Source organism: Chlamydotis macqueenii, chromosome 2 (assembly GCF_036417535.1).
Source record: "Chlamydotis macqueenii isolate bChlMac1 chromosome 2, bChlMac1.mat, whole genome shotgun sequence".
NCBI classification, from domain to species: domain Eukaryota; kingdom Metazoa; phylum Chordata; class Aves; order Otidiformes; family Otididae; genus Chlamydotis; species Chlamydotis macqueenii.
This window is the reverse complement of record NC_141557.1, coordinates 144,126,520-144,151,527: the sequence shown is the minus strand read 5'-3', so window position 1 is coordinate 144,151,527 and position 25,008 is coordinate 144,126,520. Positions and strand designations below refer to the sequence as shown.

The 25,008-nt window shown below is 40.5% G+C and overlaps 1 protein-coding gene across 8 annotated transcripts in view; it reads right to left on the bottom strand.

Annotated features, from left to right (window-relative positions):
• The window catches only part of OXR1 (oxidation resistance 1), a 282,379-nt gene that overhangs the window by 79,744 nt on the left and 177,627 nt on the right, over positions 1-25,008 (bottom strand). For 2 of the 8 annotated variants that reach the window (XM_086741161.1, XM_086741164.1), the window contains exon 1: positions 3,631-3,861. The exons of 5 other annotated variants lie outside the window; for them this stretch is intronic. In XM_086741161.1, coding sequence (XP_086597287.1) covers positions 3,631-3,784 — 154 coding nt within the window. In that variant the 5' untranslated portion in view covers positions 3,785-3,861. Of the gene's footprint in view, positions 1-3,147; positions 3,214-3,630; positions 3,862-25,008 lie in introns of those variants that run through there. One more of the 8 variants, XM_086741163.1, reaches the window with a different exon arrangement.

Genomic DNA, 25,008 nt, shown 5'->3' with positions numbered 1-25,008 from the left:
GAGAGACATACTGCAGGAAACCAAGATTCCCTCCATGAAGTGACCACAGACAGAAGTGAGGTGAAAATGTCTAGGAGGAACAAAGCATGAGACTCCAGTACATCTTCACAGAATCAAAGCATTATCTGGAAGAAATCCCTTTAGACCATCTACTCCAGTCTCCAGGTTGAAGCAGGAATATTGTCAACATCAAATCAGGTCAGCTTAAAACTGCAACCTGTCCCAGTGACGGATCACTCTCCTTGTTCAGTTTTTTCTGTTGTCCAAATAGAATCTCCCAAGGTAACACTCGTGGCTGCTGCCCCTTCTTTTATCATCTCTTACTACTGAGAAGAGTGTGCCCCTTTAGGTAGGTGTAGGTCACAGCCTCTAAGCTACCTTGGCCTCCTCTTTGCAAGACTAAAGCCCAGCTCTCTCAATCCCTCCTCACAGGTCACGTGCCCTACGTCCCTACTGTCTGGACCCTCTACAGTTTCTCAGCAGCCTCTTTAACAGTGATGCACCAAATAAAGGAACACATTCAAAGTACGGCCTCACCAGTGCCATACAAAAGCAGCAAAATCATATCCCACACTCCCCCTTACACAGCAGACAAAGCAAGCAGCATACTAAACCATGAGATGCCGTTGGCTCATTTAACTAAGAGGTTTGTATAGATGAGACTCAAATTAAACTGAACATTCAAGTTAATTCTGCAGTAAAGATAATCCTTAATCACACATTCCCTAAAGCCTTCAGTTGCAGTTTAAAGCAAATAAAAATGCACGCAACTTCAGCATGCTAACATCTACAATATACAACAATAAACAAGAAAGCTACATTCTGTTCTAAGTTTCTAGGTAAATCCAGGCCTTGAATACATACATACTAGCTCTTTCTAGAAATTATCAGTAGACTATATTTACAAGTTACATTTCAAAGCAAAAAAAAAAAAAAAAAGAATTTCACACTCTGAAATTATTGGTAGCGCCTTTACTAAAGCCAGATGCTTTCTCTAGAATTTCTGGCTTCTTGCATTTTTATCCTCCACAATCATTAAAAGACAAAATACCTTTCCGAAGCTATTCCACTGACTTGGCTGCTGACACAAACAATGTAAACTGGTTAAACAGGTTTACAGGCTCCTAGGGCACAAGTCATTTTCCCAGTGTCTCTCCCTGTTAAGAAAGACTATAAACCATTCGGCATGTACCCAAAGAAATACGCAGTCTCAGAACAGTGATTTAAGGTACAGCATTTGAACAGACTTGCCTCCCTGAACTCAGAGATCTTATAGAGCAGCTAACTGTTCAACTGTTTAGAAAGACAAGCAAGAATACTAATATTACATTAATAGACTTAAGATACTTTATTGTAGAAGTGAAATTAAAAATAATTAAGAATAAAAAGGTTGGTTTTTGTTCCAGAAACACAGAAACTAGGTTTTAAGGTATTCACAAAGAACTATTCTTTTAAGAAGTAGTGCATAGTCACAGCAGAACCATGTAAAGAAACTGAACACTGAAAAGATCCTTCTGAAAGTCCCAAGTGGGCAAAAATGCTGGAGTAATAGCTAGGCCTGGATCCAGAACACCGCATGCAGAGATCGAACATTTGAAGTAGTCAGAATTTGCCATTAAGGTTTAAGTTAATGTCAGGGGACTCATCTCTAATTAAAACAGAGGTTGATTACAACAATTCAGTTGAAATCCATTGTTCCAGCTTCCATGGCACTATTACACTGTGAAAGACAGTAAAATGCTTGCCAGAAGAAGAATTCTACAGTCACAAGAATTTGTTTCTGCCTATAACTGACAGAAATCCTGTGAAGAATATGACAGCATGGGAGAGCTATGATCCAATTGCCTCGCACAGTGTGCTTTACTGAGGTTAGGAAAAACCCAAAGTATGGTTCTGTCCAAAAAGCATATATACACAGAAATTCACTTGCACTCGAGAACTGCAGTCACTTTTCATTAACACAAATTTTAAGGATTACATCATGAAAGTATCCAAGGAAATACACTTACTGCTCAAAGCCAGGGAAAAACATTAGAAAGCAGTCTAAGTTAATCCTTTGTCCCAGAACAAGAGGGGAAGAAGTCGTAAAGCTTCTCCCTCAAAAAAAAAAAAAAAAAAAAAAAAATCACATGTATTGCAAGAGATGCTTTAGACTAACAGCTGAACATGGTTACTTATTACATGGTCATATAACTGATCAAAACCCAGAAGATGATAAAGAGTTTTACTGCCATTTTGCTTCTGAAAAAAAAAGTGTAAGTAATATTTGTCAACAAGCCTTTAACAGTTTGTAGAGACCTTATTCAAGGTAATTCATCTCACTGCTGAGACAGAAGTTGCTCTCTCTTCCTCTCCCTGCATGTCTTGGGGGAGAGGGACATGGAGTACAGAAAGCAAGAGTGACACTGTAAATGCAGCCGGTTAGCTATTACCCTTTCTGTGTAAGGGGTGTGATCCAAGGCACACAAAGAGACATCATCTACATCTGACAGACTGCATGGGCATTCCTATTGCGCTACCTATTACAGTAAGAACAAGATCTTCTTTCTCTTGATAAAAAACAACTATTTTACTCTTGCAAAATAACCTAAAGTAACAAAGAAACTTAATAGTCTTTAATACTACTTTTCAGTAGAGACCTGACTTCAACCTTACCAACAATGACAAGCATGCAATCATCCAGCTAGCACAGAGCTTCCTGAAATAGGGGGAAAAAAAAAGGGGGAAAATATTTACTATTGATGGCATACTCCTCTTCAGATTTTTAGAAAGCATTTTCACAAACTTAACAGCAGACCTTAGACCATGCTGCTTTTACTAGTTGCGTCACAGTTTGTTTTTAATCTCCAATCAATAGCATTACCTCCCTGGAGTCCTAATTGCCCCGTCCTCTCCTGCATACACAGTCTGTGTACACTCCCAGTCCACCCCTCCAGCTACCACGGTATTTCCTGCCGATCCCAGTACTCGCTCCAGACGAGCACGGTACAACACCCGCACTTACAGCCCAACGCCATCATCAGGAGAGGAGGTGACAACAGCAGCGCTGCTGCTCCCAGACAGAGGACAAAGAGAGTCCCAGCCTCCCGACTGGCCCGTCTGACCACTGAAAGGCGGACTTCTGCCCTTCCCATCACCGGCACCTACTTTCCAAGTACTGCTGCCTGTTCTCCAGGAGCACAGGAGAGGCAGAAGCCACTCTGAACACCAGGGAGACTTCAAGCCAAGGAGCCTGTGCTCCAGTCGCCCTCCCTCGCCCTGGTCCACAACGGCACCCGGGAAGCCCGTGCGTGGGGTGGGAGTAACGAAAGTAAGGACAGTCGTACTGTCACTGAAATCAGGAAGCCGTGCAGCAAGAGCACGGCTGGTTTTTGTCCTTAGACCCATCTTCTGCTGCAAGCCCCTCGGGGCACAGGCTCCACTCCGGCAGACCCCCGGCAGCGCGGCGGGGCCGCCCCGGTCCGTGTGCCGGCCCGTCCCCGGCCACCGCTCGGCACAGCCGCCAGCCAGGGCGCGGCGGGGGCCCGCTCCCCGCCGGGGAAGGGACCCTCTCCCCCACCCACCTCGGCGCCCAGGGAGACCCCTGCGCGGCCGCTGGCCCCCACACCCCCGGTCCCTTCCCGCCGGTACCTGGTGCCGGCTGGGCGGAGCCCGGCGCCCCGCGGCTCGGGCCGTCCTGGAAGCGGACCTGGCGGAGGCCGCCGGGCACGGCCCCCCAGAGGCGGCTGGCGGTGCCCCGCAGGAGGCGGCCGCCCTTGCCGGTAACGGCGGTGAGGTAGTCCATGGCAGCGATGGGGGAACCGGAGCAAGGTGGGGTGTCCTAACGGCCCGGTGGCCCCATGGCCTGGCCGGACAGGCAGCTCAGCGTGGCCGCCAGCCCCGCTCCACAACTTGTGCAAACTTTGGGGCTGGGCCCCGCCTCCATTTAAAGGGGCCGCAGCGCCACCGGCGCCGGGCGCGGACGGGCGCGAGCCGGGGAGAACGTGCGGCCGGCGGAGCGGAGCGGGCCGTGACGGCCGGAGCCGCGGGGGTCGGAGGCAGCTGCCCCCGCAGGCGAGGCCGAGGCTGCGCGGGCCGAGGCTCCTCCCGCAGCGCCTGAGCGCCCCGCGCCCGCCGGAGGCTCCCGGCGGTTCGGGCCCGTCCGCGGGCCGTGAGGGCGCGTTCACGACGGCCACGACGAGGAGCGGTGGAGGCCTGGGCCGCCTCACCGCCGCTGGGACCAGCACGCTGGCGGCACCGCTCCGTTCTAGTCACAGGCAGGGCCATGCCACCCGTACGTCTTTATGAACTCATCCGCAGTTTGGGGTTTTAGCTAGGGTTTGTGATAGCTCACTGCTTTGCAACGAAGCGCTGACAAACTTTCTGTAAACTTCCAGCTTTGGATCTCAGCATCCCTTTTTTCAGAAGCATGGAAGTCAAGATTCGGGGCAATCTCTTACTCTTAAATCTCCTCGCAGCCGTGGATATTAAGATGTTTTAGCACTGTAGCTCTAAAACAAGACCAGCTGTGACACTGTGTGGTTTCACTGTTCTGCTGTTGATCCCTCACACGCTCAAGCTTTGCTGCCATCTGGGACGCCAGCGTCCCTGCTGTGCTGGTCCAGCCATGTCCCCTCTCCTCCTTCGAGCTGTGCCAGCACCGATACCCGACCCAACCTTTGAACTGACTGCGTCCCTTTAGTGTTCCAGCAGAACTTACTAACTAGATAAATATTTCTTTTTTGAAAAAGCCGTTTGATTTCTGGTGTTCATTTGTGCATTCTTTGTCCTCACAATTCTTGGAACTTTTAAGGTCTGAAGAAATAAAAACAGTTAGAACATGAGCCAACATTTTAACAGAGAAAGAACTATCTAGGACATTGCATCTCATGATTAAGATCTGCCTCGCGATGTGCACTCTGCACGTATGGGGGCTGGAAGAACAGCCGTATCATTATATTTACTACCTGTGCCACAGACTTTCAGAATGCAGAATTTTAAGCTATTGTGCTTGTATTCTGATCAGAGCATGATGCTGTTATATGCTGCATCTGGCTGCAAATGAAAGCATTGTTTAATAAAAAATGCTCTTGTTGAGCCAAATCTATTGTGTATAGGCAGAACAGAGGAACAAAGTGCTGAGCTATCTCAACTCCTATTCACTTGTAGCAGCTGCTCAATTAAATCAGAGTTTAACATCAGCATTTTGGAGTGCTGATTTCTGAGGGTTACTTGGTGTAAACAGTACACTCAAATGAACCTTTCCACTACTTAAATCAGTTCCTGCGCAGGAGATAATGATATTCAAGACTTTTTTTCAAATAAAACCTTTTCACAGAAACAGGACAAGAAATTTTCAGCAGAATTAGCTCTCCCTCCCTCCTCCCGAAACCTGCCAGTAGAAATGGACGTGCAATCTGTCTGCTCCAGGACTGATGAATAAATCGGAAACTGCAGAGTCACGACATGCTCCAAGTACCACTAGATGTTTAGTATATAAACTACTCTGCCTACCAGATCTGTCTTGCCCTAAACACTGTAATTAGTTTTCATTTCATTACAGTGTTTCTGCTGTGAAGAGGTTATGCTTGGTCTTTTGCCCTGTTGATTCTATTTTAGGCAAAATTGACCTGCGTCTTTGCACCAGGCGTGAGTTTGCAGCTGTGGCGCTCAGCACTTTTGAAACTTTGAGCTGGCTTGTCCACCAGTGTTCTAGCTGCATATGCACCTCTGATATTGTACTGATTGCATGTATTTCCTTTGTGGTTTGAAATAGTTCTTTTTTTTCTCTTTCAAGCCCACATTATGCAGCATTCATCATATTGCAGTGATAGAGGCTATAGATTCAGATTCAGCCAACATTTGATTAAGTAGTCAAGGTAAATGTTTTGATAAGTATGAATTTGTTACATTTTAACTGCTTTCATCTGCTTTGTTCACAAATAGTCTAACAAGTATAAAATGATCAACTATTACTGCAATGCAGTTTTCATAGTATTGAAAATCATTGCCCATACTCAAAAGCATCCATTTAGCAATGTTTTTACTTAGGAAGAATACATTCTTCAATTGAACTGTCTTAACTATAAAAAACAAGATTTAGGTATTTTTGCTCATAAAGGTAATAGTTCTCTTTTTGAGAGTATCATTGACTACTGGTAAAATGTCCAGGCATTGAGGTAATACAATTATTATTATTACATCGTGAAGAATATAGTCAGAGCTATATACTTCAGTAGCCATCTTCAACACAAACTTCCAGTAGTGCTATTATGACCTTTAAGATGCTATTGCTTCTTAGTTGTGCCACACCTATGATAGCAAGATTTTTGACAAAGATCTTCAGTTTGACAACTAACCAGGCTTAATCCTGTGTCATTTATAAAATTTATAAAATCTAATATACTGAAATTTAAGACTATAACCCACATTTCTGTCTGAAAAGCTTTGCAGTGTTCCTCAACTTTTTACTTGGTAAACTTTGCATACATAAGCAATGTATGTCCCTTTTGCCATAAAACTAAAACAAATATAAATATGTTCTACAATATTTATATTATTTTTTTACACTTTGATTAATCCTGAACAGCTTTACAGAGGCTTGATCACACAGCCTTTATGTCCTCAATGTCTACAAACAACAGGATTTTGCTGAGGAGGGGATATTAAGTTTGTATTTGATCTCTGAATGTACCACAGGGATCTCTCCTAGGGTTATTTCTGGCCTGTGGTATCAGTGCAGAAAGCGTATCTCTGTAACACGACAATCACTTAAAACTGGCCCTCCAAAAGAAGGAGCTGGTCCTACCTGCTCTTAATTGCTTGTGCCTGTTTACCAGTGTAAGCATCATCATTCATTTGGCAGGTGAATGAACTGTGCAGTAAAGCTGATCCATTTAAAAGTATCTTTTAGTTTAGTCAAAACTAAGCTTTTTTTTTTTTTTAAAAAAAAAAAAAATTATCCCCAGTTAGATCTCCAGATCCAGTTGAGTTGTGTGTAAATACTTGTGGAAGCACAAGCTGCAAAGCAACAGAAAAGTGAGTAGAAGTGGCTGGAAGAGAGGAAAGGGAGGGAGGAAGTTGCAGGCCAGCCTCTTTGTCTTCAGTGCCAGTGTATGTTAGCTCAAAGTGACAGAGAAACCGTGCCACACGTGGAGATGCCTTTGTATCAGTATTACACAAAAAAACACTTTCAGTAGTTACAGAAATGTCTGGCAGAATTATGTCTGCATTTATGACGCAACACTTAATAACATGTTATGCTAATCTGTTGCTGTAAATAAAGGCACAACCTGGTCTCGTAGCTAGATCCGAAAGTCCCAACCACAGCAGGCAGAGAGTTGCTTGGGCTGCATCCTAAAAGAACTGGTGGTGTAGGGAAGAGAGAACAGGGATCAGGTTTGGTCAAATAGAAAAGGACACGGTGAAGAAAAAATATTTCCAAAGTCTGAACACAAGATTATACATAGAAGTATTTTAAAGGAGAAAAAAAGATAAAACCACAGGAAGTGGTAGTGACCTATAATTTGTTTGGGTACAGATCTGTTGCTTGTGAACATAAGTGCAAATTGCAGCAATTAATTCCAGGCAACATGCCAGCAGATGCTGTGCACGCTTCCTTAGGTCTTGGCCTGTTCACACGCCTGGTGTACAGGATATGGGCCTCTTGAAATTCATCTTGACAAATTTCTAGTGCTACCAAGCTGCAGGCAAAAGTACATTAGGCACTAACAAAACCCTCCTGTTTTATTTTGTGAGAAACAAGCTTTGTACATGCTTTCCGAGGTGAAAATGTTGACTTTAGTCATTTGGCAATTAGCCAGAGTTAGTGTTCATTTGTATATAAGCAACCTATATGCAAGTATGTAATTCTGACAGTTTGAACCAAATGCCTCGTTTAAGCTTTCTTACTCATTCTGAAGGCACCAACTCTCATGTGATACTATGAGGATGCTGTATGCCTTTGTTAAGTACTCTAAATTACCATGTCTGGTCAAGACCCTACCATTTATGTGGTTGCAAAACCTATACTGAGTGGCTAAAATAGGGACTTGAACTAGAACATGCATGAAAGCCCGAACTCTCTCTTAATTTTAAATGAAATCTATTTTTACTAATGTACAATATTTCAGGATTTTTTTTTTCCAGTGAAAGAGCTAAAACCGTAAGACAGAGAAAAACAGAGTTCAGTCTGTTTCCAGTGCTGTTTCAGTAAAAATTAAATACCATGCAGAATGCATATGCAGTCCCTGAAGGAGGAACTAGAACGGAGGCATGCAGAACTCCTACATTCTCAGGCACGTTTCCCTATTAACCCACTAATTTGAATGACAAAGTATGGAAGTGCACAGTTCTAGAAGTAAAAATGGTTGCACAAATCTATTTTTATGATTAAGACAGACCAAACAGTTCAAAAGGGAAATTCAGTGTCACTATAAATTTGGGAGAAGTTGAAAAGAGATAAGCAGCAGGTCACACTAAGTAAATGGGTGTGTTTAAAACAATGTCTTTACAGAGAACTGTGGGTTAGGTGTGTCTGTCCATACAGGTTTCACAATACCACACCCTCTTTTCAGATTAGACACTGAGCAAGAAGGAAGCTGTCGTTTGCATACTAGCCTCAGAAATTGTAAACCTGGAATTTCAGACTTCAGCAGGTAGGGTTATAATTCTAGTTTTACTAACCAGCTCCCTATAAGGTTAGAATTAAATGGAGGCCAGTCTCCACCTTGATCATTGATGCTGTTCATTGTTCAGCAGAAAATGTCACATTGAAGGGACAAGACAGAATAAACATGGGGAGCAAGAGAATTTGTCATTCCTTGGTTGTGGACTGGGATACTTAAAGGACAAGTTATGTTTTGTACCCGTTTATTCTTGAAATATCACTGAAAAAGACAGCAAGCCATTACAGCCTCTCTTTTAGGGGACTTGTTTTCTCAGTAGAAAACCGAGTTGAACTCCCACTTTATTAGTATTTCAAATCTGGCTCAATAAATCTTTCATTTCCTTTTGTAGAAGCTGTATAAAATAAAGGTACCACAACTAGCCATTAGGTTTCTCCAGGCTGAGAAGAACATTTGGATGGCTGTCTTAGACCTGGGCCCCTCAGCCTACCCCTACAGTGCATTTAAGCATCAAAGCATGCAGTCCTATGCATCGCTCCTCAGGTTTAATTTCACAATATTTCAGTACAATAACATTCACTGTGTTTAGTTTTTGCCTTATCGAATCTAAAAAGTTTCAAGAAGACAAGTAATTCCTGTCAGATGCCACTGGAACATCTGACCTGTTTGTGCTTCATCTGTTCTGATACAGGTTGTAGTTACATAAATGTTATATTTTGTTTGTTTGGTATTTAACCTAAACCAAGTCAGACTATTTATACTTTGGACAGCCCAACATGTCCGTTTCACTTTTTATAGGAACCTCTGAGGAGAAAGCAATTTTTGCTTTTCTAGGCAGATTTCAAAAATCTTCATACAGTAATTTAAATTAGGTAGTAAAAATAGAAACACCATACAAATAAAACATACAATCAAATCCAGGACATTATTGAAACAGAAAAAAAAATATATTACTTGATTCACAAATGTCCTGTACTGGCATACATAGCACAGTTACAAAAATGCATACTAGGCATATGAAACGCAATAGAAGTGAGTGTAAAGTCAGTGAGTGTATTTTACTCCATAAAACAACATGCAAAACAATTTTATCAGATTTCAAAAGCATGCTTCATTTTTTTTACACTTTTGGAAACACCAAATTTCAGCTGCATGTGGCCTGAATTTTCAGAGATTAAGGTACATAACAACCTTTACTGCCTGTAGTTACCCACCTTCTGTGAAAAATTTATATCAGATAGTCACTATCCAACTCTCATTTATGCTAGAACGTTTTTCAAAAAGCAGTGACAGAAATAGCATTACAAAAATGTATCTTCTAAAACTAATTCTGTATGTTTCTTATTTTCACAAAGTATAATAGTTATGCTTAGATGCTTAAATGATCCATTCTACAATAACATATCTTATCAGCATTTGTTAGAATATCAAAGGTATCAACAGGGAAGTTTTCCAATATGGCCTTGAGGACAAATGCATATCATGCTGGGGTTTTTCCACGTTTATGGCAGAACTTTAGTTTCAACTGCAATTACACAGCTCTATATATAGACTACCTTACCAAATAACATGAAATGACCTCCAGATCTTCAGTTCATACTTACTTGGTCAATAGTGGCTTATTATAAACAGAACACTCTGTTCTGTTCAGGGAATTTTATGAAAATTAATTTAGACCCTGAGGTGTACGCGTGCATGTGCATGCATATGCAGACACCCATGCACTTTAACGATGCTCACTGGGTATAACAAACCGAACAAAGTTAACTTTTGGTAGACACAGCTGTCTCCCTGTCTTCATGTCATCATCTCATTGACATTTTGTTCTTTCATCATGTATTTTGAAACTTAATGTGGAAAACACTGGCAATATAATTGATGACTCCATAGTGTTTACTAGCTAATTCCATCCTCCACAGAGGCATAAATTATACAAATGATAAATAATTACTTACAAAAGGTAATCATAAAATTGATTATTCATCAGGTATTTGAATCTTAGTCAGTCTTGTCTTAGTCCTTTTTTTCCTTTTTGCAGTATAACTCTAACTGTTCTTTCCTTAACACACATTGTTTATCGTGTTGTTAATGTACGGTATCTCTGCGAGGAGATTGCCGATACTTGCTCAGAAACAACAGAATCAGATTCCAATTCACAACAGATGTTTTTAGATTGCCAGATTTGTTCATAATAACATAAAACGTCCCTCTGGAAAGGATACTTAGAGTTGCTAAAGTTCAATTCTGTCATATAGCATTTCTGAAGACTAAGCAATTGTAATACAACTGATATTTCAAATCAAAGCATTGATTCAGACCATTAACACAAAAAATGTCTGCTTTGCGGTCTGTATCTTGCCACCTCACGACCAGCTGTATTCCACATATTTATAGCATGATCTACATACTTTAGAAAGCCGTAGTCCTGCCTTGAGGGGAGAAGCTCACAATAATAATGACTGAAGTGACTTTATACAATGAGCAGGTGCTGTCTGTTTGAAGACATAATCAGCTGCTTGTCGCATGCTCCCATTACATTCAGTTGGCACCAGATCAGTTTCTAATTCAGAAAACGTCATGGCTTTTAGTTTTAGTTTAGGTTATGAGTATTATTTGCAACCTTTAGACATGAAGATATGTAAGATACAAGGATCCTTTTAATGGATCTGAACAGCATGATTCTGCTCAGACACCTGGAAGAAGCAGACTTAAGGACAGCTGATGACCAGACACATAATGCCAGTTCTAGGTAGGAATGCCATCTGAAGTACAGTGATTTTTTTTAGATAAATGGGCCAAAAATATAATCAGAATTTAACAGGAGCCAGAATAAGGCTAATGGCAACAACTGATCCTTCTGGTTGCAATTTTATTCTTGTAATAAGAGTTACTGATTTTCTATTTTACTTGCTCCTGCTTAGGCAGTGCATTCTAGGATTAAGGATTAGCTGGAAAACAGTAAATTCTGTTCCATTCTTTGCTATCTGTTTTTGTGGTTGTTTTCCTTAAGTAAAGTAAGTGTATAAAAGCCTTCGTACATACCTTTTCCTGAGCCATCTAAATCTGTGCAGGACATTCCTGAAATTTTCTTTTGAATGAAAACCAAGGAGTATGTTGATCTTATTAGGAGGAAGTTCTGCTTTTTCTTTCTTGTTAAATCTTACTTCTTAAGGAACATCTGGTCTCTCTCTCCTTCCCTCCCCCCACTGACACCACATCACAAGCATAAGCCTGATTCATTTGCTCCCATAATATCACGTAGAAAACCTGTGGGTAGTTACTCACTCTGTCCTTTTGGGGATAATTACTACAATTTATCCTGAAAAATCAAATACATTGCTTCTACCTAGCTAAATCATTTGAGGGCTGCCCATTCCTGTATTACCTCTGAATTAAGAAACTGTATCCTATATACATTAGTTTTTCCCCCTGAGATTTAGCAGCTTTACCTCTCTCTCACTTTTTAGTATCTTGTCTTTGATTACTGTCACAGTTTTCCTCATAAATGATTTGCTGTCATGTTGCCTCTCTTGCATTCATCTGCTTTCAGCTGCAGTGCTGTATACACCATTGAGAACCCATGCACATACACGTGGGTACACATGAGCTTTACAGGTCCTGTTTGCCTCAGATTAATTTCCTTCTGTTTGTTTAGATGGGCTCTTCTGTAGGCTTCAGAATGGCATATCTCACTGCCACTCATCTTGTATTTCATCTGAGGATGAAATATTATGTACATATATTGTGTACAATATCCCAAAGAAATACAATTGTTTTGATAGGTTACCTTCCAGGGTTTTTCACTCCAGTGCCTCAGGATCAAGACTCGGATTTGGTAACTGATTTGGCTGACAGTGGTTAAGCCTGAAGCATTAATGATGCGCTTCCCATCAAGGAAACAGGTTGCTGTGTTTTGCAGAAGTCAAACGCTTATTTCTCCCAACTATAGGCCCGAATGTTAATGAATTAGACCACTTCCAGGTTGGAAAGATACAGGGTGTACCAGTTTAGCCACGAACCTTAGTAAGGTCAACAAAGCTCAGTGAATGGTAGAGGTGATGCTGAGAATAGAAGCAATAAAAAACTATTGTCCCACCTTGATCTGTTGTCTTATTAAATATGAAAGGAAAAACTCAGATATTTGAACAACGATGGAACTTTCCTCTCAAGCTCCTGCTCACCTGATGTTGAAGTCATACACTGGGTATGGCTCATAGCTCAAGGTTATTGAAGAAAGGTGTGCTTTCTAGTAGCACAGTACCCTAGCTGTAGTGTAGTGCCCTGTCTCCTTTTTGTTCCAGAAGTCTGTTTGATTAGTCCAGCAGATCAGCTGAGCTGGGTGCACAATGCACTGGTGCAGGAATAATACAGTGCTGTTGAGTGCTGAGATGCCAATGCTGTGGCAGGAAACCAGGGCCACGTAAGTCACCCTCTGCAGAAAATGCAATTGCCTAATTATTGTTAGCAAGCCACCATAATACTGATTGATTACAAAGACTCAGTTCTTATTAAATACAAAGCATTAAATATGCTTTCTCATCTGTCTCTTCTCATCTGTCTCTTCAAACACCAAAATTACAGCTGTTCTTTTTGAAGTTCAGTAGTGCCAACGGATTCTTTATTGCTGTAATTAAATATCATCTTTATTAGAAGCCTGAAAACAATTCTGAAAAAAAAAAAACCCACCTTTAATATTTTAGACTAGTTTTAGATCCCAAATATTTTTTCTCTTTTTTTGCACAGAAAGCTTTGATGGGCTCTGAGGTAGTCAAGGGCCTCTGGTGTTACTCAAGGCTTCAAGAAGAAATTAAATTGTAATAATAGAATTAGAATACATCTGGATAAGTAACAGCAAAGTATCAACAACATTTTTAAGTCTTGGTTTGTCAATCTATACTTTCTATTTGAAGGAGTCAATAAGCATGTGGATAAGAATAATCAGTTAACAGCAGTGTACTCATATTTTCAGAAACCTTTTTTACAAAGTCCCTCACCAAGGAAGTGAAGCTGTTGTAGGATGAGAGGGCTCACCATTTAATATCCTTTAAAGTACAGTAAGCAAGACGTCAGATTTCACAACAAAGGAAGGAAGATTATCAGTGCAGCCCAACGGAGATCCATGCTTTTCAATTCACTGGATTATTAGGCTAAGAGGAGAGAACAAGAAGGTGATGGAGTTTGCTGATGATACAAAATTATGTGGGAAAGTCAAATCTACTGAAAAATGTTAAGAATTATTTCATAATGCAATAATAAACAAAAGGACAGGTGAAATTCACTGTTGATAAGTGCAGAGTAAAGACAAGTTTTCCTCCAAGTGCATAACTATGTTTATACATGCACAGAGTGATGAGCTTTAAATAAGCTATTACCATCCAGTAACAAGATACGTGAAAATGTCAGTCAACATGTCAGTCTGAAAGGTAAAATAAATATGAATTATTAGAAAAATATAGTTAGACAACTCTTTAAATTCTTCTCATGAATATAGTTTGTACTGCTGGTTACCCTGTCTCAAAAAAAATCCCAAAACTAACAATGTACCCAGCAAATGTACTGAGAAGAGCAACAAAGGTGTCAAGCTGCTTCTCTCTAGGAAAGCAGAGAAAAAAATACAATGTTGGTAAGTAGAAAATAGATCAGAGAAAAACTATTGATTGTTTCTCATAATAAGAGAAGCAGGGTCACCTAATGATATTACTAAGAAGATTTAAAGAAAAAGAAACATTTTGTTACATAACATAACTGAATCACAGACCTCATTATCACAGGATGTTGTGTATGCCAGAAGTATGAATGGTTCAGAAAGTAATCAGAAAAATTCATAGAAAGACCATCAAGACCCATTAAGCACAAGAATGCAGATACAAACTCTGGTTTCTGGAAGTCCCTAAGCCACAAAGTGCCTAAAGCTCAGAGGAAATAGCAAAGCGTCTTTCCATACTTGTCCTCTTCTATATCCTTTCCCTAATTATCACCTGCTGCTGGCTACTGTGGGAAATAGGACACTAAGCTGGACCTGAGCAAAATGTTACCTTTACCTCATCCCACCGAGCCGTTCTGGTATTGGGACTTGCCGTGACACTTTCCTGGTCCCCTTGCTCTGGAACCAGAAGTCCTCCACAAGTTCTTTCCTTGGGCCATTTGCAGTGTGAAGGGGGTGACCTCTACAGACTGAGGAAGCTCAGAAGAACAGGTCTGGAGGCTCAGAGAGATAGGAAACACCAAAATTGCTAAAGATCTTGAAGCACAAGGGGCGAAAAGCTATTACTTTGCCTTCATTTTGCTCCCTGTTTTAATCTCCTGAAGTGAACAGAAGTTGGTGTGGCTTTTCCATCTTAGTTGCCTTATCCGGAAAACTGGAAATCTCACCAACTGCTGGTGTTGATAACTTTGTTTAAAGAGGAGTCATAACGTGTATGAGGTAGCAAAGTCAGGAACTTGTATGGAAAAGAATCCAAATGGACCATCAGGAAATTCTAAAATGTCTTAAGCATTAAGGGCTCTGAAGTCGTACTCTACAAAGGAACGTAAATGAGGAAAAAAGAAAGAACTGACGGACAGCCACCAGATTTTGCCAACCATCCTGGGTATATTACAGTGGCTGGAGAGTGGCCTGAGAAGCAACCTGTGACTCTGAAAGGGCAGAGACTGTACCCTACAGCAGCTTTAGGTTCAGCATGGCAGATATCCCTCTGTGCTGGCGCAGCTGCACTGCCAAGCGTGCTGGCAGCCAGGGAGAGGAGCCTGCCCACGCCCTGACTCCGCAGATGCTGCTTCACACTCTGTAATACAAATACTTGGCACAGGAGTTTCATGACATCCTTCCTCCCTGTGCAGACATAAGATAGGTGATTCTTTGGTTTTCAAAAATTAAAGTGAATCTTCAGAATTCAGGGCAAAATTACTGTCAGAAATGGAAGAATTGTTGCAATTGAGAGATTAAGTGGCCTACAGAAGAGAGTGTTACTGAGAAAAGTCTGTAACCCAGTATGAATATTTCATCTTTTTCAAAAAATGAACCTGGAAACAGTCTATCTCCAAGTATAACTACGTACATAGATCCTCATGTATGACTTACCAGAGTATGATACTTCATCAAAAGACAAAAGCAGCAATACCCAAGATTCACTTGCCAAATCTTGTGTCAGAGTTGGTCCTCTAATAAGCTACAAAATTCCTGCTTGCAAAATGTACAAAATCAAGCTAAAAACACGGAGTCAGAGGGAAGACATTCTTACTGTTGATGCACAGCACAAAGCATGAGGAGCCGTTACTTTGCTTTCTTTGGCCAAGCACAGAAACTATGAGCATGGCCACAATTTTTTTTTTCCTAAAAAATTGTGTTCCATGCCCAAACAGAGAGAAATCTGAGGACTGTTCTGGACAGCTGTGACCATTTATGACTTAAGCTTCCAACAGTCGGGTGCTCTGATTGCTCAGCACTTTGACAAATGGCCTAGGAACTCTGGTTGACTTTCTGTTGGTTTGGTTCAACCACCAGCTATATCGTCTGTTAGAAGGCTACATTTTACCTTACTTCTTACTGCTACTACATTTTCTCTCTTGACACACTTGTTGGTGATGGGATATTATGGGATAACGTGGAGAGTGTTGTCAGGTATCTTTCTGGTAGCTCAGCAGCATGGTGCAACTGGAGCGACAGCACAGAACCAGCCCTTGCAGATCCTGCAGGAGACCACAGGAATTACATACTGAATTATCAGAATGAATAACATATTTTAATAACTACCGTCATTATTCTGACTTGTTTTCATCACTTCTAGGAAAAGTGAAGAGAGGCAGATAATTTGAATTTTTTTGGCACTGAGATTGTATTCAGCTCTTTAAAAAACACAGATACCAAAACAAACCAGTGGCCCAAACAATTCATAATCTAAACAGATGCCTGCAAACTGAAGTCATCCTGGCTTCCTAATTCCAAAATCTTTTCTGATGAAATGATTTTGCTTCAAAGGTGAATACAGACATCATAGATGCAATTTAGTATACGCATAACATCCCCTCACCTACAAATACTTTAAGTTCTTAGTATCCTCCATGCTTCCCATCTCCTCTGGATTGAGAATATTCTACATGATTATTCTGTTTTCTATATACTTCCTTATTTGATTATTTGATTTGTATTTTTTTAAGGAAATTGTATTTTCTCTGTTTTTATGAAATTCAACTGTCAGAAGCCTTAATAAATAGATCTATAATTGCATTTAATGTAAGTGCACCACTTTTTTTTTTATATGATGTACATTTTCAATGTATATGTAATGAGCAGTTCTTAAATGTATGCTCCTCTAAAAAATTCTTTTAACTTCAGTACTATAAAGTTTCCAGACTTTTTATTGTGTAATTTGTATTCAGCATTCTCTGCAGAACAACATCAAACTCAACATCATTTCTGGCACTAAATATTTTATTTCAAACTATTATCCTTTTAGTATCAGATGTATTTTGGTTTATAAGTCACAGAAAAACAGCATTCTTTCAAATGAGATGTAAGTTTTACACTGAATACTATTGGCCTTTCCTTAATTTGTCCTGTATCTCTCCAATTTAGCAGCAAGAATATTACAAGGGACTATAAATAATTCACTTCATCAACAAATCTTCATTTGTTGGTGCCTTTTAGGAGGTTTTGGAAAAAAATAATCACTTGTGATTACCTTGTAGAGTAAGACTAGTGGTTTGCCTTTACATTTTGAAGGTAGCAGGTAGAAAACAAGATAGCAAAAAGTCTCATTTTATAAAGTGTGCTTATGTGCTTTTTATGCATGCAGTGTTTACTTATGTGATCAAAAATGTTGAGGCCAATTAGAACTTTTAGACAGCACATTACAATTCACTATTTCTCAAAAGACTTAATGTTTAATATTACGTTTAATAGGCATGATGACATCAGGGAGCATAAGCTATAGCATTCCCTTCGCAAGGTTATTCAGACTGGATGACAGAAGGACTTGCTGGTACCTTCCGCATCCCTTCTACATGGACTGCACGTAAGCCTGCAAAACAAGCTTTCAAGTGCTGCAGGGCCCTAGATGAGTGATTTGGCAGATGCATAGAAAAGATTTTTACTGAATGAATTAGCAGAGGGGAGTGAGCATCTAGTGGTGATAAAAACAGGGATTTCAGGAGCAATGTAATGATCTGTGTTCACCATAGCCAAGTGCTACCCATGACATACTGTGACCAAAATGGTCTGGATGGGGAAGCTGTCTTTCCATTTTGTGAACTGGTCTGACTCAGGATAATGGTGTCTCAAGTCAACAAACCAGCATCACTGGGTTCTTAGCCTAGATGATACTCTGTGCTGGGAAACACAATTTATTACGTTTGATATCCACAGTGGTCTTTTGACTGTTTAAATGCTTTTCCATTTGTTTGGATAGCAAAATATTTCTTTTTTTGTACCAGCAGGTACAAAAAAGTACAGATACAAAAAGTATCAGCATTATTACCCTAAAGAAAAAGAATTAGGAACAGTAATTGTGTGCAGCTTGCACAATCACACAAGTCTTTTGAAAGAGGCAATTGGATCTCAGAGGGCAGATTGCCATGGCATACAGCAGACAGGAAAATCTTGCTCAATTTTGTGGTCTGCCATGGCTCTTGCATTTTACAAAGGCATTTTGCATCATTCAAGGGTAAAAATTCTTATAAATATTAAAAAGCAGAGCAACTATGGTTTGTTTTATTGCAAAGCAGTATTGTCCTTTCCTCCTCCAAAATTCCTTTTTCCCTTTTCTTAACAAAAACACTAATATAAGCAGATTTTAGCACTACTACATTCTTTGTCATTCCCCTTTAAATGAACTCCTCTTCTAACACTTTTTTAGACCTAATGTCAAACAGAATCTTGCAGAAGTTCTGAGGCAATTAAAGTGTAACCATGCTGGCCAGCCAGCCCTGCTGTGAGTCAAGGCACTCCGTAAAAAAATATTTTATTGCCATGTACATATATAATGCAGGGAGTTGGATTTCTTTAATATCAGGATCTTCAGACTGAAAAAAAAATGTTCTGTTGAAAAGTGTTTTGTTTGTAATGTCTTTGCCTTTTGTTTTCCAGAACTCATGCTTCAAGAAGAAAATCCAAATAAGGTTAAGTGCAAATAGATCCATAGGAATGATCTCCAAACCATTTTCAGGTTACGCTATTCATCCTTTCTTTCATAGTGACAGACACTCAACCACACCAAACTTACCTAAAATACTGCTCTTTACATTTACTGACTGCTACAGAGGGGAAAAAAAGAAGTGAATTTCAGCAAACAGTTACCAGTAAGTGCAAAAAATTCTCCTTCCATTAGTCAGCAGTTGGACGATCCTGTGAGCCACTTCATTGCTTACAGCAAAGTAGCTTGGGATTGATTCTGTTGTACTTTAGTAATTCACATTCCTCAGAAGTCTTTTTTTTCCTCTTGCATGCTTCCATTTATATAAAACACATGAAATATTTTAACTAATGACATTTTACCTCTCTAAATTAAGTTTTCAGATGCTCAGTGGCCTTGTTCTGTAATGAAAATGTGGTGCACACAGCGAAACGAGAGCATTACACAAGTTGAGACTGAGCTCTTGCAGTGCTGAGGAGAGAACATTTGATTTCTTTAATAACTGATCAAACTATCACAGCAAGAAGTCGGCAGAAAACTATAAGTGGCAAAGTGTTTTCATGTATGACAATAAATAAATTGCAGACTGCCTACTTAGGAATCTTATTCTTTACATAACCAGTCAACATAATAGACATTTACATAAGCAGTGAACAAAATACTAAAAAGAAAGTGTACAAAATCCCAAAAGAACAAATTTTCCTTTTCAAAATATGACTGTCAATTAAAACAGCTTTACTAGAAAACAATAATAAATTGCCTGACTCATCTAGTTTTCTCAAGAAGACATTATGTTACCTGCTGTGAACAAAGTACAGCTGTTTTCAGAGTTACAACGCTAAATTTTTTTCCTCCCTTATCTTTGACATCTATGATGATGAGAATAGTCTCTTTTCCCACATAACCAGTGTCTGAGATAATAATAATAGTTTTATATAGCTGATGATAGAGATATGCATAAAGTGTCTGAAACTGCACCGAGGAGACACTTACCGAAGCGTGTATTAGCTTAGTATCAAATAGCACCTTTAAAGGCTGCTTTTCTTAAACACTTAGAATCATACTTGGCCTCACTTGATCCCTTTTAATACGAAAGACTGTGTACTGGATTGTTCAGTGGAGATACTGGGGGGAAGAAGCTAAGAATCATTCTACTCACAAAAAACTGAGCTCTGTGGCTTTTTGATTTTACTGTTAAAAAGGTTTGACAAAGAGCATGATCATTTAAGGTCTTATCTTCCATTACAACCCACGTCCATTGTTCTGCAGGACAAAATGTACAAGTGAGGGAAGCGGCTATTTACCACATCTGACATGATCTTCCAAAGAAAGGACGCAGTATCATGATTCATATACTCTGAATTAATTCCTTATATGTACAGGAACAAATCCTGCATTGCTGACCTCTAAGAAGGTACCTCTAAGAATCTCTAGCATTAGCTTTACAAATCATATTCTTGAACCTTCTGCAAAGGGCAGTTTCATGCTGGTACATTCCTCCAGTGCAGAAGTACTTGAGAAAAGATGGCACTGGTGCAATCTTATTTCCAAACATTAATAAACTGCCTAGTACGTTGGGCAGAAGAGGGTTAATCAAGATAAAAGTGAAAGGAGAACACTCTCTTCTTGTTCATTGTTTTCAGAGCAAACTCGGCATGCAGTAGAAGATTTGAAGTAAAGCATTTGACCAAGATTTGTTCATGCCAGACACACCTTTTCTTGCCTCCTTACTGAATACAGAATTGTGTGTCTCCCTGAGGGCATTCTGCAGAGTTTTGAAATGTAACGTTTTGACAGTGGAAAAGTACAAGTCTAAATATAGTACATTTTGTTAAACTTTATTTAAAAGAATGTTCCAATAGGTATCTGTTCAAACTTGCACCTTGCTATTGGTTCCTATGCAAAATCCTTTATTAATGGGGATTCTGCAAGTCAGCAATACCAGTATGCGGCCATTAGATGGGACTGATTGTTTTGGCAAGTATTCAGGCCACACAATGGACCTTAGGTCCACATTTATCTTTGTCATAGTCTCAAGTGCAGGAAGCCTTACTATTTTGTTTTCTTCCTTTTTGTTTACTCACTGGTTCCTCTTCTCTGCCACGTAAGAAACTACGCCCTTGAAAGGCACGAAAAGTACAGTTAGCTACGTTATTTCCAGAGCATTTCCATGATGGATTCTAACCCCCAGCTCCCAAACTTCTATTTATATGGAAGGAGGAAAACCTAACAGTGAACAATCAAAAAGAAGGACACTAACAAGTCTTTGAGGGAAGGAAATTCTGTATCTGAAAATCCACACAGCATTGAAATCACAAATATCAGAGATGGAGAGTTTTAAGGAAAAATAGTAGAACTAGTAAAAATACCACTTGCTCTAGCAGTCTATGCTTCCAGCATTAGAGTTCCCTCATTATACAGAAAATTTAACGATACCACACATTTCATACGTAATCCTGTGAGGGGGTAGTGGAGGCATGAGCACAATTACTGGAAAAGGAGGGAGAATGAATGTCCATGCAGTTTTTATTTCTCTCTTGAAAAGTTTTTCTTAGTGCAAATGAAGGATTAAGCGACCGCACTTCATTCTCTCCCCTGCTTCTGTTTTTGATGGAGCTCTATGAGCAGGAGAAGGTGACCTCTGGGAAGCAGCACGCAGGGAGTAACAAGCAGGTCAGGATCTCCTCACAAATTACATCACCTACTGGGGGAAGCCTAAGAAGTGTGATTTTTTCATACTTTATTGAAGCTCTAAGCCCAACCTTTGACTTCTCATCTATAACCGCAGCCATGTATTCTGCCTCATCTGAGTACCTAGAAAACACTTTATTTTTCCTCTTTCAGTTTTCTGATTTACTTTTAAAGCTACATATTCCTTGAAGTAGATTTTTGCTCGCATTGTATAAAGAGCTCTTCAGGCACTGCTGTGATACAGTACATGGCTACCAGAATGAGAATGAGAAAATGATAAGAAAACAGAAATGATAAAGAGACAAGGAAAAATAGAGAAGAAATCTCAGCAGTGATGAAACATAATACAGAGCAATTTTGCAGCATCTGAAGTTATAAGATGAGATTTAGATTTTTAAAATACTTTAGAGCAGAAATTATGTCTTCTGCATGCTGATGACAGCAATTCTACTACCTCTTTTTACAGCAGCCAAACTGTGCTGGAAGACAGAGCTCCAATTTCAATGTAGGAAACAATGTGGTAGGGGGACACCCTCCTCCCACCTTCCACTAGCACTTGTTAAGAGCAAGTGAAGACCCAGCAGGAAAACAGAAACTAAGCTGTTTTTTTCCAGCTCTTCTTCCCACTAACCCAAGAAATGCTTAGAAAGCCCCCTGATCTGGCCCTTGGCACCAGACTATCATTTTCCTGCTGAGGAAGCATGAACATTTCAGTGTCCCCATTCATCTTTGGGAAATCCTGCGCTGGCACTGTGATGAGTTGACCTCTGTGGAGGGGCTCACAGCCTCCACCCACATGGGTTATGAGAAACTGATGCCACACATGGCAACAACAATGGCACAATCTGAAAAGAAATACCCAAATGCTTGTACATGAGGTAGAAAATAACGTAACTTAATAAAGCTGCAAGTCACCCCATGGCTCAGGCTCTGCCCAGTTTCGGCTGTAAAGACTCAGTTATATTTAGCCAATGATCATCCTCAATTTCTATTCTATCTTTTGTCATTAAACTTAAACTGACTGCAGTGCCTTCTCTTGGACAACTCTTCAACCTACAGGCAGTACAACTCTGCCCTTGGTCCCTTGGAGGGCAGGACTGGATTGGAAAAGATTGCCTGGATAAACAAACACTTAGAGAAATTTTTGTGAAAGAAAAACTGGAAAAGTGCAAAAGATTCTGGATATTCTAGACATTTTTCCTCTGAGTTATTTGCACATCTGGGAATCTTTCCTTGCAGCCACATTGGAGACAGACCAGATCTTGCTCTGAACTTGACATGAGGAGCCCCTCAGGAAGAACTGTCCAGAATTTTATATTTCCAAGCAGCTGACACATGCAGCTCTCCCTTTGTAACTGACCTTCCAGAGGCTTTTTGGTTTTTTTTTTCAATAAAAAAATGTTTATTTCTTTACCGGATGGAAAGTTGTTCTCTTTAAAAATTCTGAACACATATTTTAGCCTTCAGAAGAGATGTTCTTTTATCCCCTCAGAAATTGACTGGTAAAGAGAAGAGCCCAGTAGGAAAGCCCTAAGGAAAACAGTGGCCAGTAGCCATGCTGAGATGTGTTTTGAGACATCTTCTGTCACATCAAGTCCCAGCCAGTGCATAGCTGACGTCCCCATCCAGCTGTGAAGGGTGGGGATCACAGAACTCGGGCTAAAAACTTCTTTCAGTTAGTGGTATGAAATCTGAAGTAATGTCCTAGAAATCTCTAGGACCTGAAGCCACTGCATGGGGACTGCCAGTCCATGGCTTTTAGAAAAAAAAAAACAAAACAAAACAAACAAAAATAACAATCTCTGAAACCTCCTGAATCTTGGTGGGAAGGAAAAGTCCTCTGTCCCTTCCAACTGCAATGAAGGAAGTTCCAGCCATATTACAGGGGAATGTCCATGCCTACATGGTTGAGAAAAATCACAGAGCCCTGCCTAACTTCCACAAGTTATTTTTTTTTTTTCAAAACCTCCTAAAAGGCACCAACAAAAGAAGATATGCGGATGAAGTGAATTATTTACAGTCCCTTGTAATATTCTCGCTGCTAAATTGGAGAGATACAGGTTTGGTGGATGGACAGATAAATGGATAAGGAATTAGCTAGATGGCTGCGTCCAAAGAGTTATAAGCAATGGCTCAATGTTCAAGTGGAAACCAGTAATGAGTAGTGTCCCTCAAGAGTCCATACTGGGACCAATACTATTTAATATCTTCATTAACAACATAGGCAGTGGGAATGAGTGGACCCTCATCAAGTTTGCAGATGACACCAAGCTGAGTGGTGCAATTGATTCACTTGAGGGAAGGGATGCCATCCAGAGGGACCTTAACAGGCTGAAGATGTGGGCCCAAGCAAATGTCATGAAGTTCAGCCAGGCCAAGTGCAAGGTCCAGCACCTAGACTGGGGAAATCCCCAGTATCAAGACTGACTGGGGGACTGAGAGCTGCCCTGTGGAAAAGGATTTGGGGATAGTGGTGGATGGAAAATTGGACATGATCCAGCAATGTGTGTTTGCAGCCCAAAAGGCCAACTGCATCCTGGGCTGCATCAAAAGAAGTGTGGCCAGCAGATCGAGCGAGGTGATTCTGCCCGTCTACTCTGACCTCACCTGGAATATGTCCAGCTATGGGATCCCCATTACAAGAAAGAGATGAACTTGTTAGAGCGGGTCCAGAGGGGGGCCATGAAAATGGTCAGAGGGCTGGAGCACCTCTCCCATGAAGAAAGGCTGAGAGAGTTGGGATTGTTCAGCCTGAAGAAGAGAAGACTCTATGGAAACCTTCAACATATAAAGAGGGCTTATAAGAAAGACGGAAAAAGACTTTTTACGAAGGCCTGTAGTAACAGGACAAGGGGCATTTATTTTAAACTGAAAGAGAGTAGGATGGATTGGACATAAGGAAGAAAGTTTTTATGAGTGTGGTGGAACACTGGCACAGGTTGCCTAGAGAGGTGGTGGATGCCCCATCCCGGGAAGTGTTCAAGGCCAGGTTGGATGGGGCTTCGAGCAACCTGATCTAGTGAAAGATGTCTCTGCCTATGGCAGGGGGGCTGGACTAGACGATCTTTAAAGGTCCCTTCCAACCCAAAACATTCTACGATTCTATGCATTGCATCCCGTAGCTCCAGTAATATATAATTTGTGTGAGGTTCCTAGGTCTCACTGGTGGGCCACATAACAAACCAAGGGTAAAGTACATCAAATCTCATTTTTCTGGAGGTGGTTCCCTTTCCCTTTCCTGTCCTGTTCATGGCTCACAAAGTCTTTGAATGCTTACAATTTCATTCAGGGACACATATGCATTACAGACCTACACAGTGTCCTTGCAGTTTCCTCAAAATACATTCATCCCTGGTCCTTCTTTTTTTTTTTTTCCCCTCATTTTTTACTTCTCAAAGACTACTAAATTATATTGCTTGCAATCAACTTCAAAAGGAAAAAAAAATCTTCAGATTTATAATCATATCTCTAATCTTCGGAAGAAAAGGCTAGACTCTTAAAGCCCTACGTGAACTGCCTGTCCCAAAATTGGACATGAATAAGAGTAAAACATGAAGGCTGTTTGTATATAAGACAGCCAG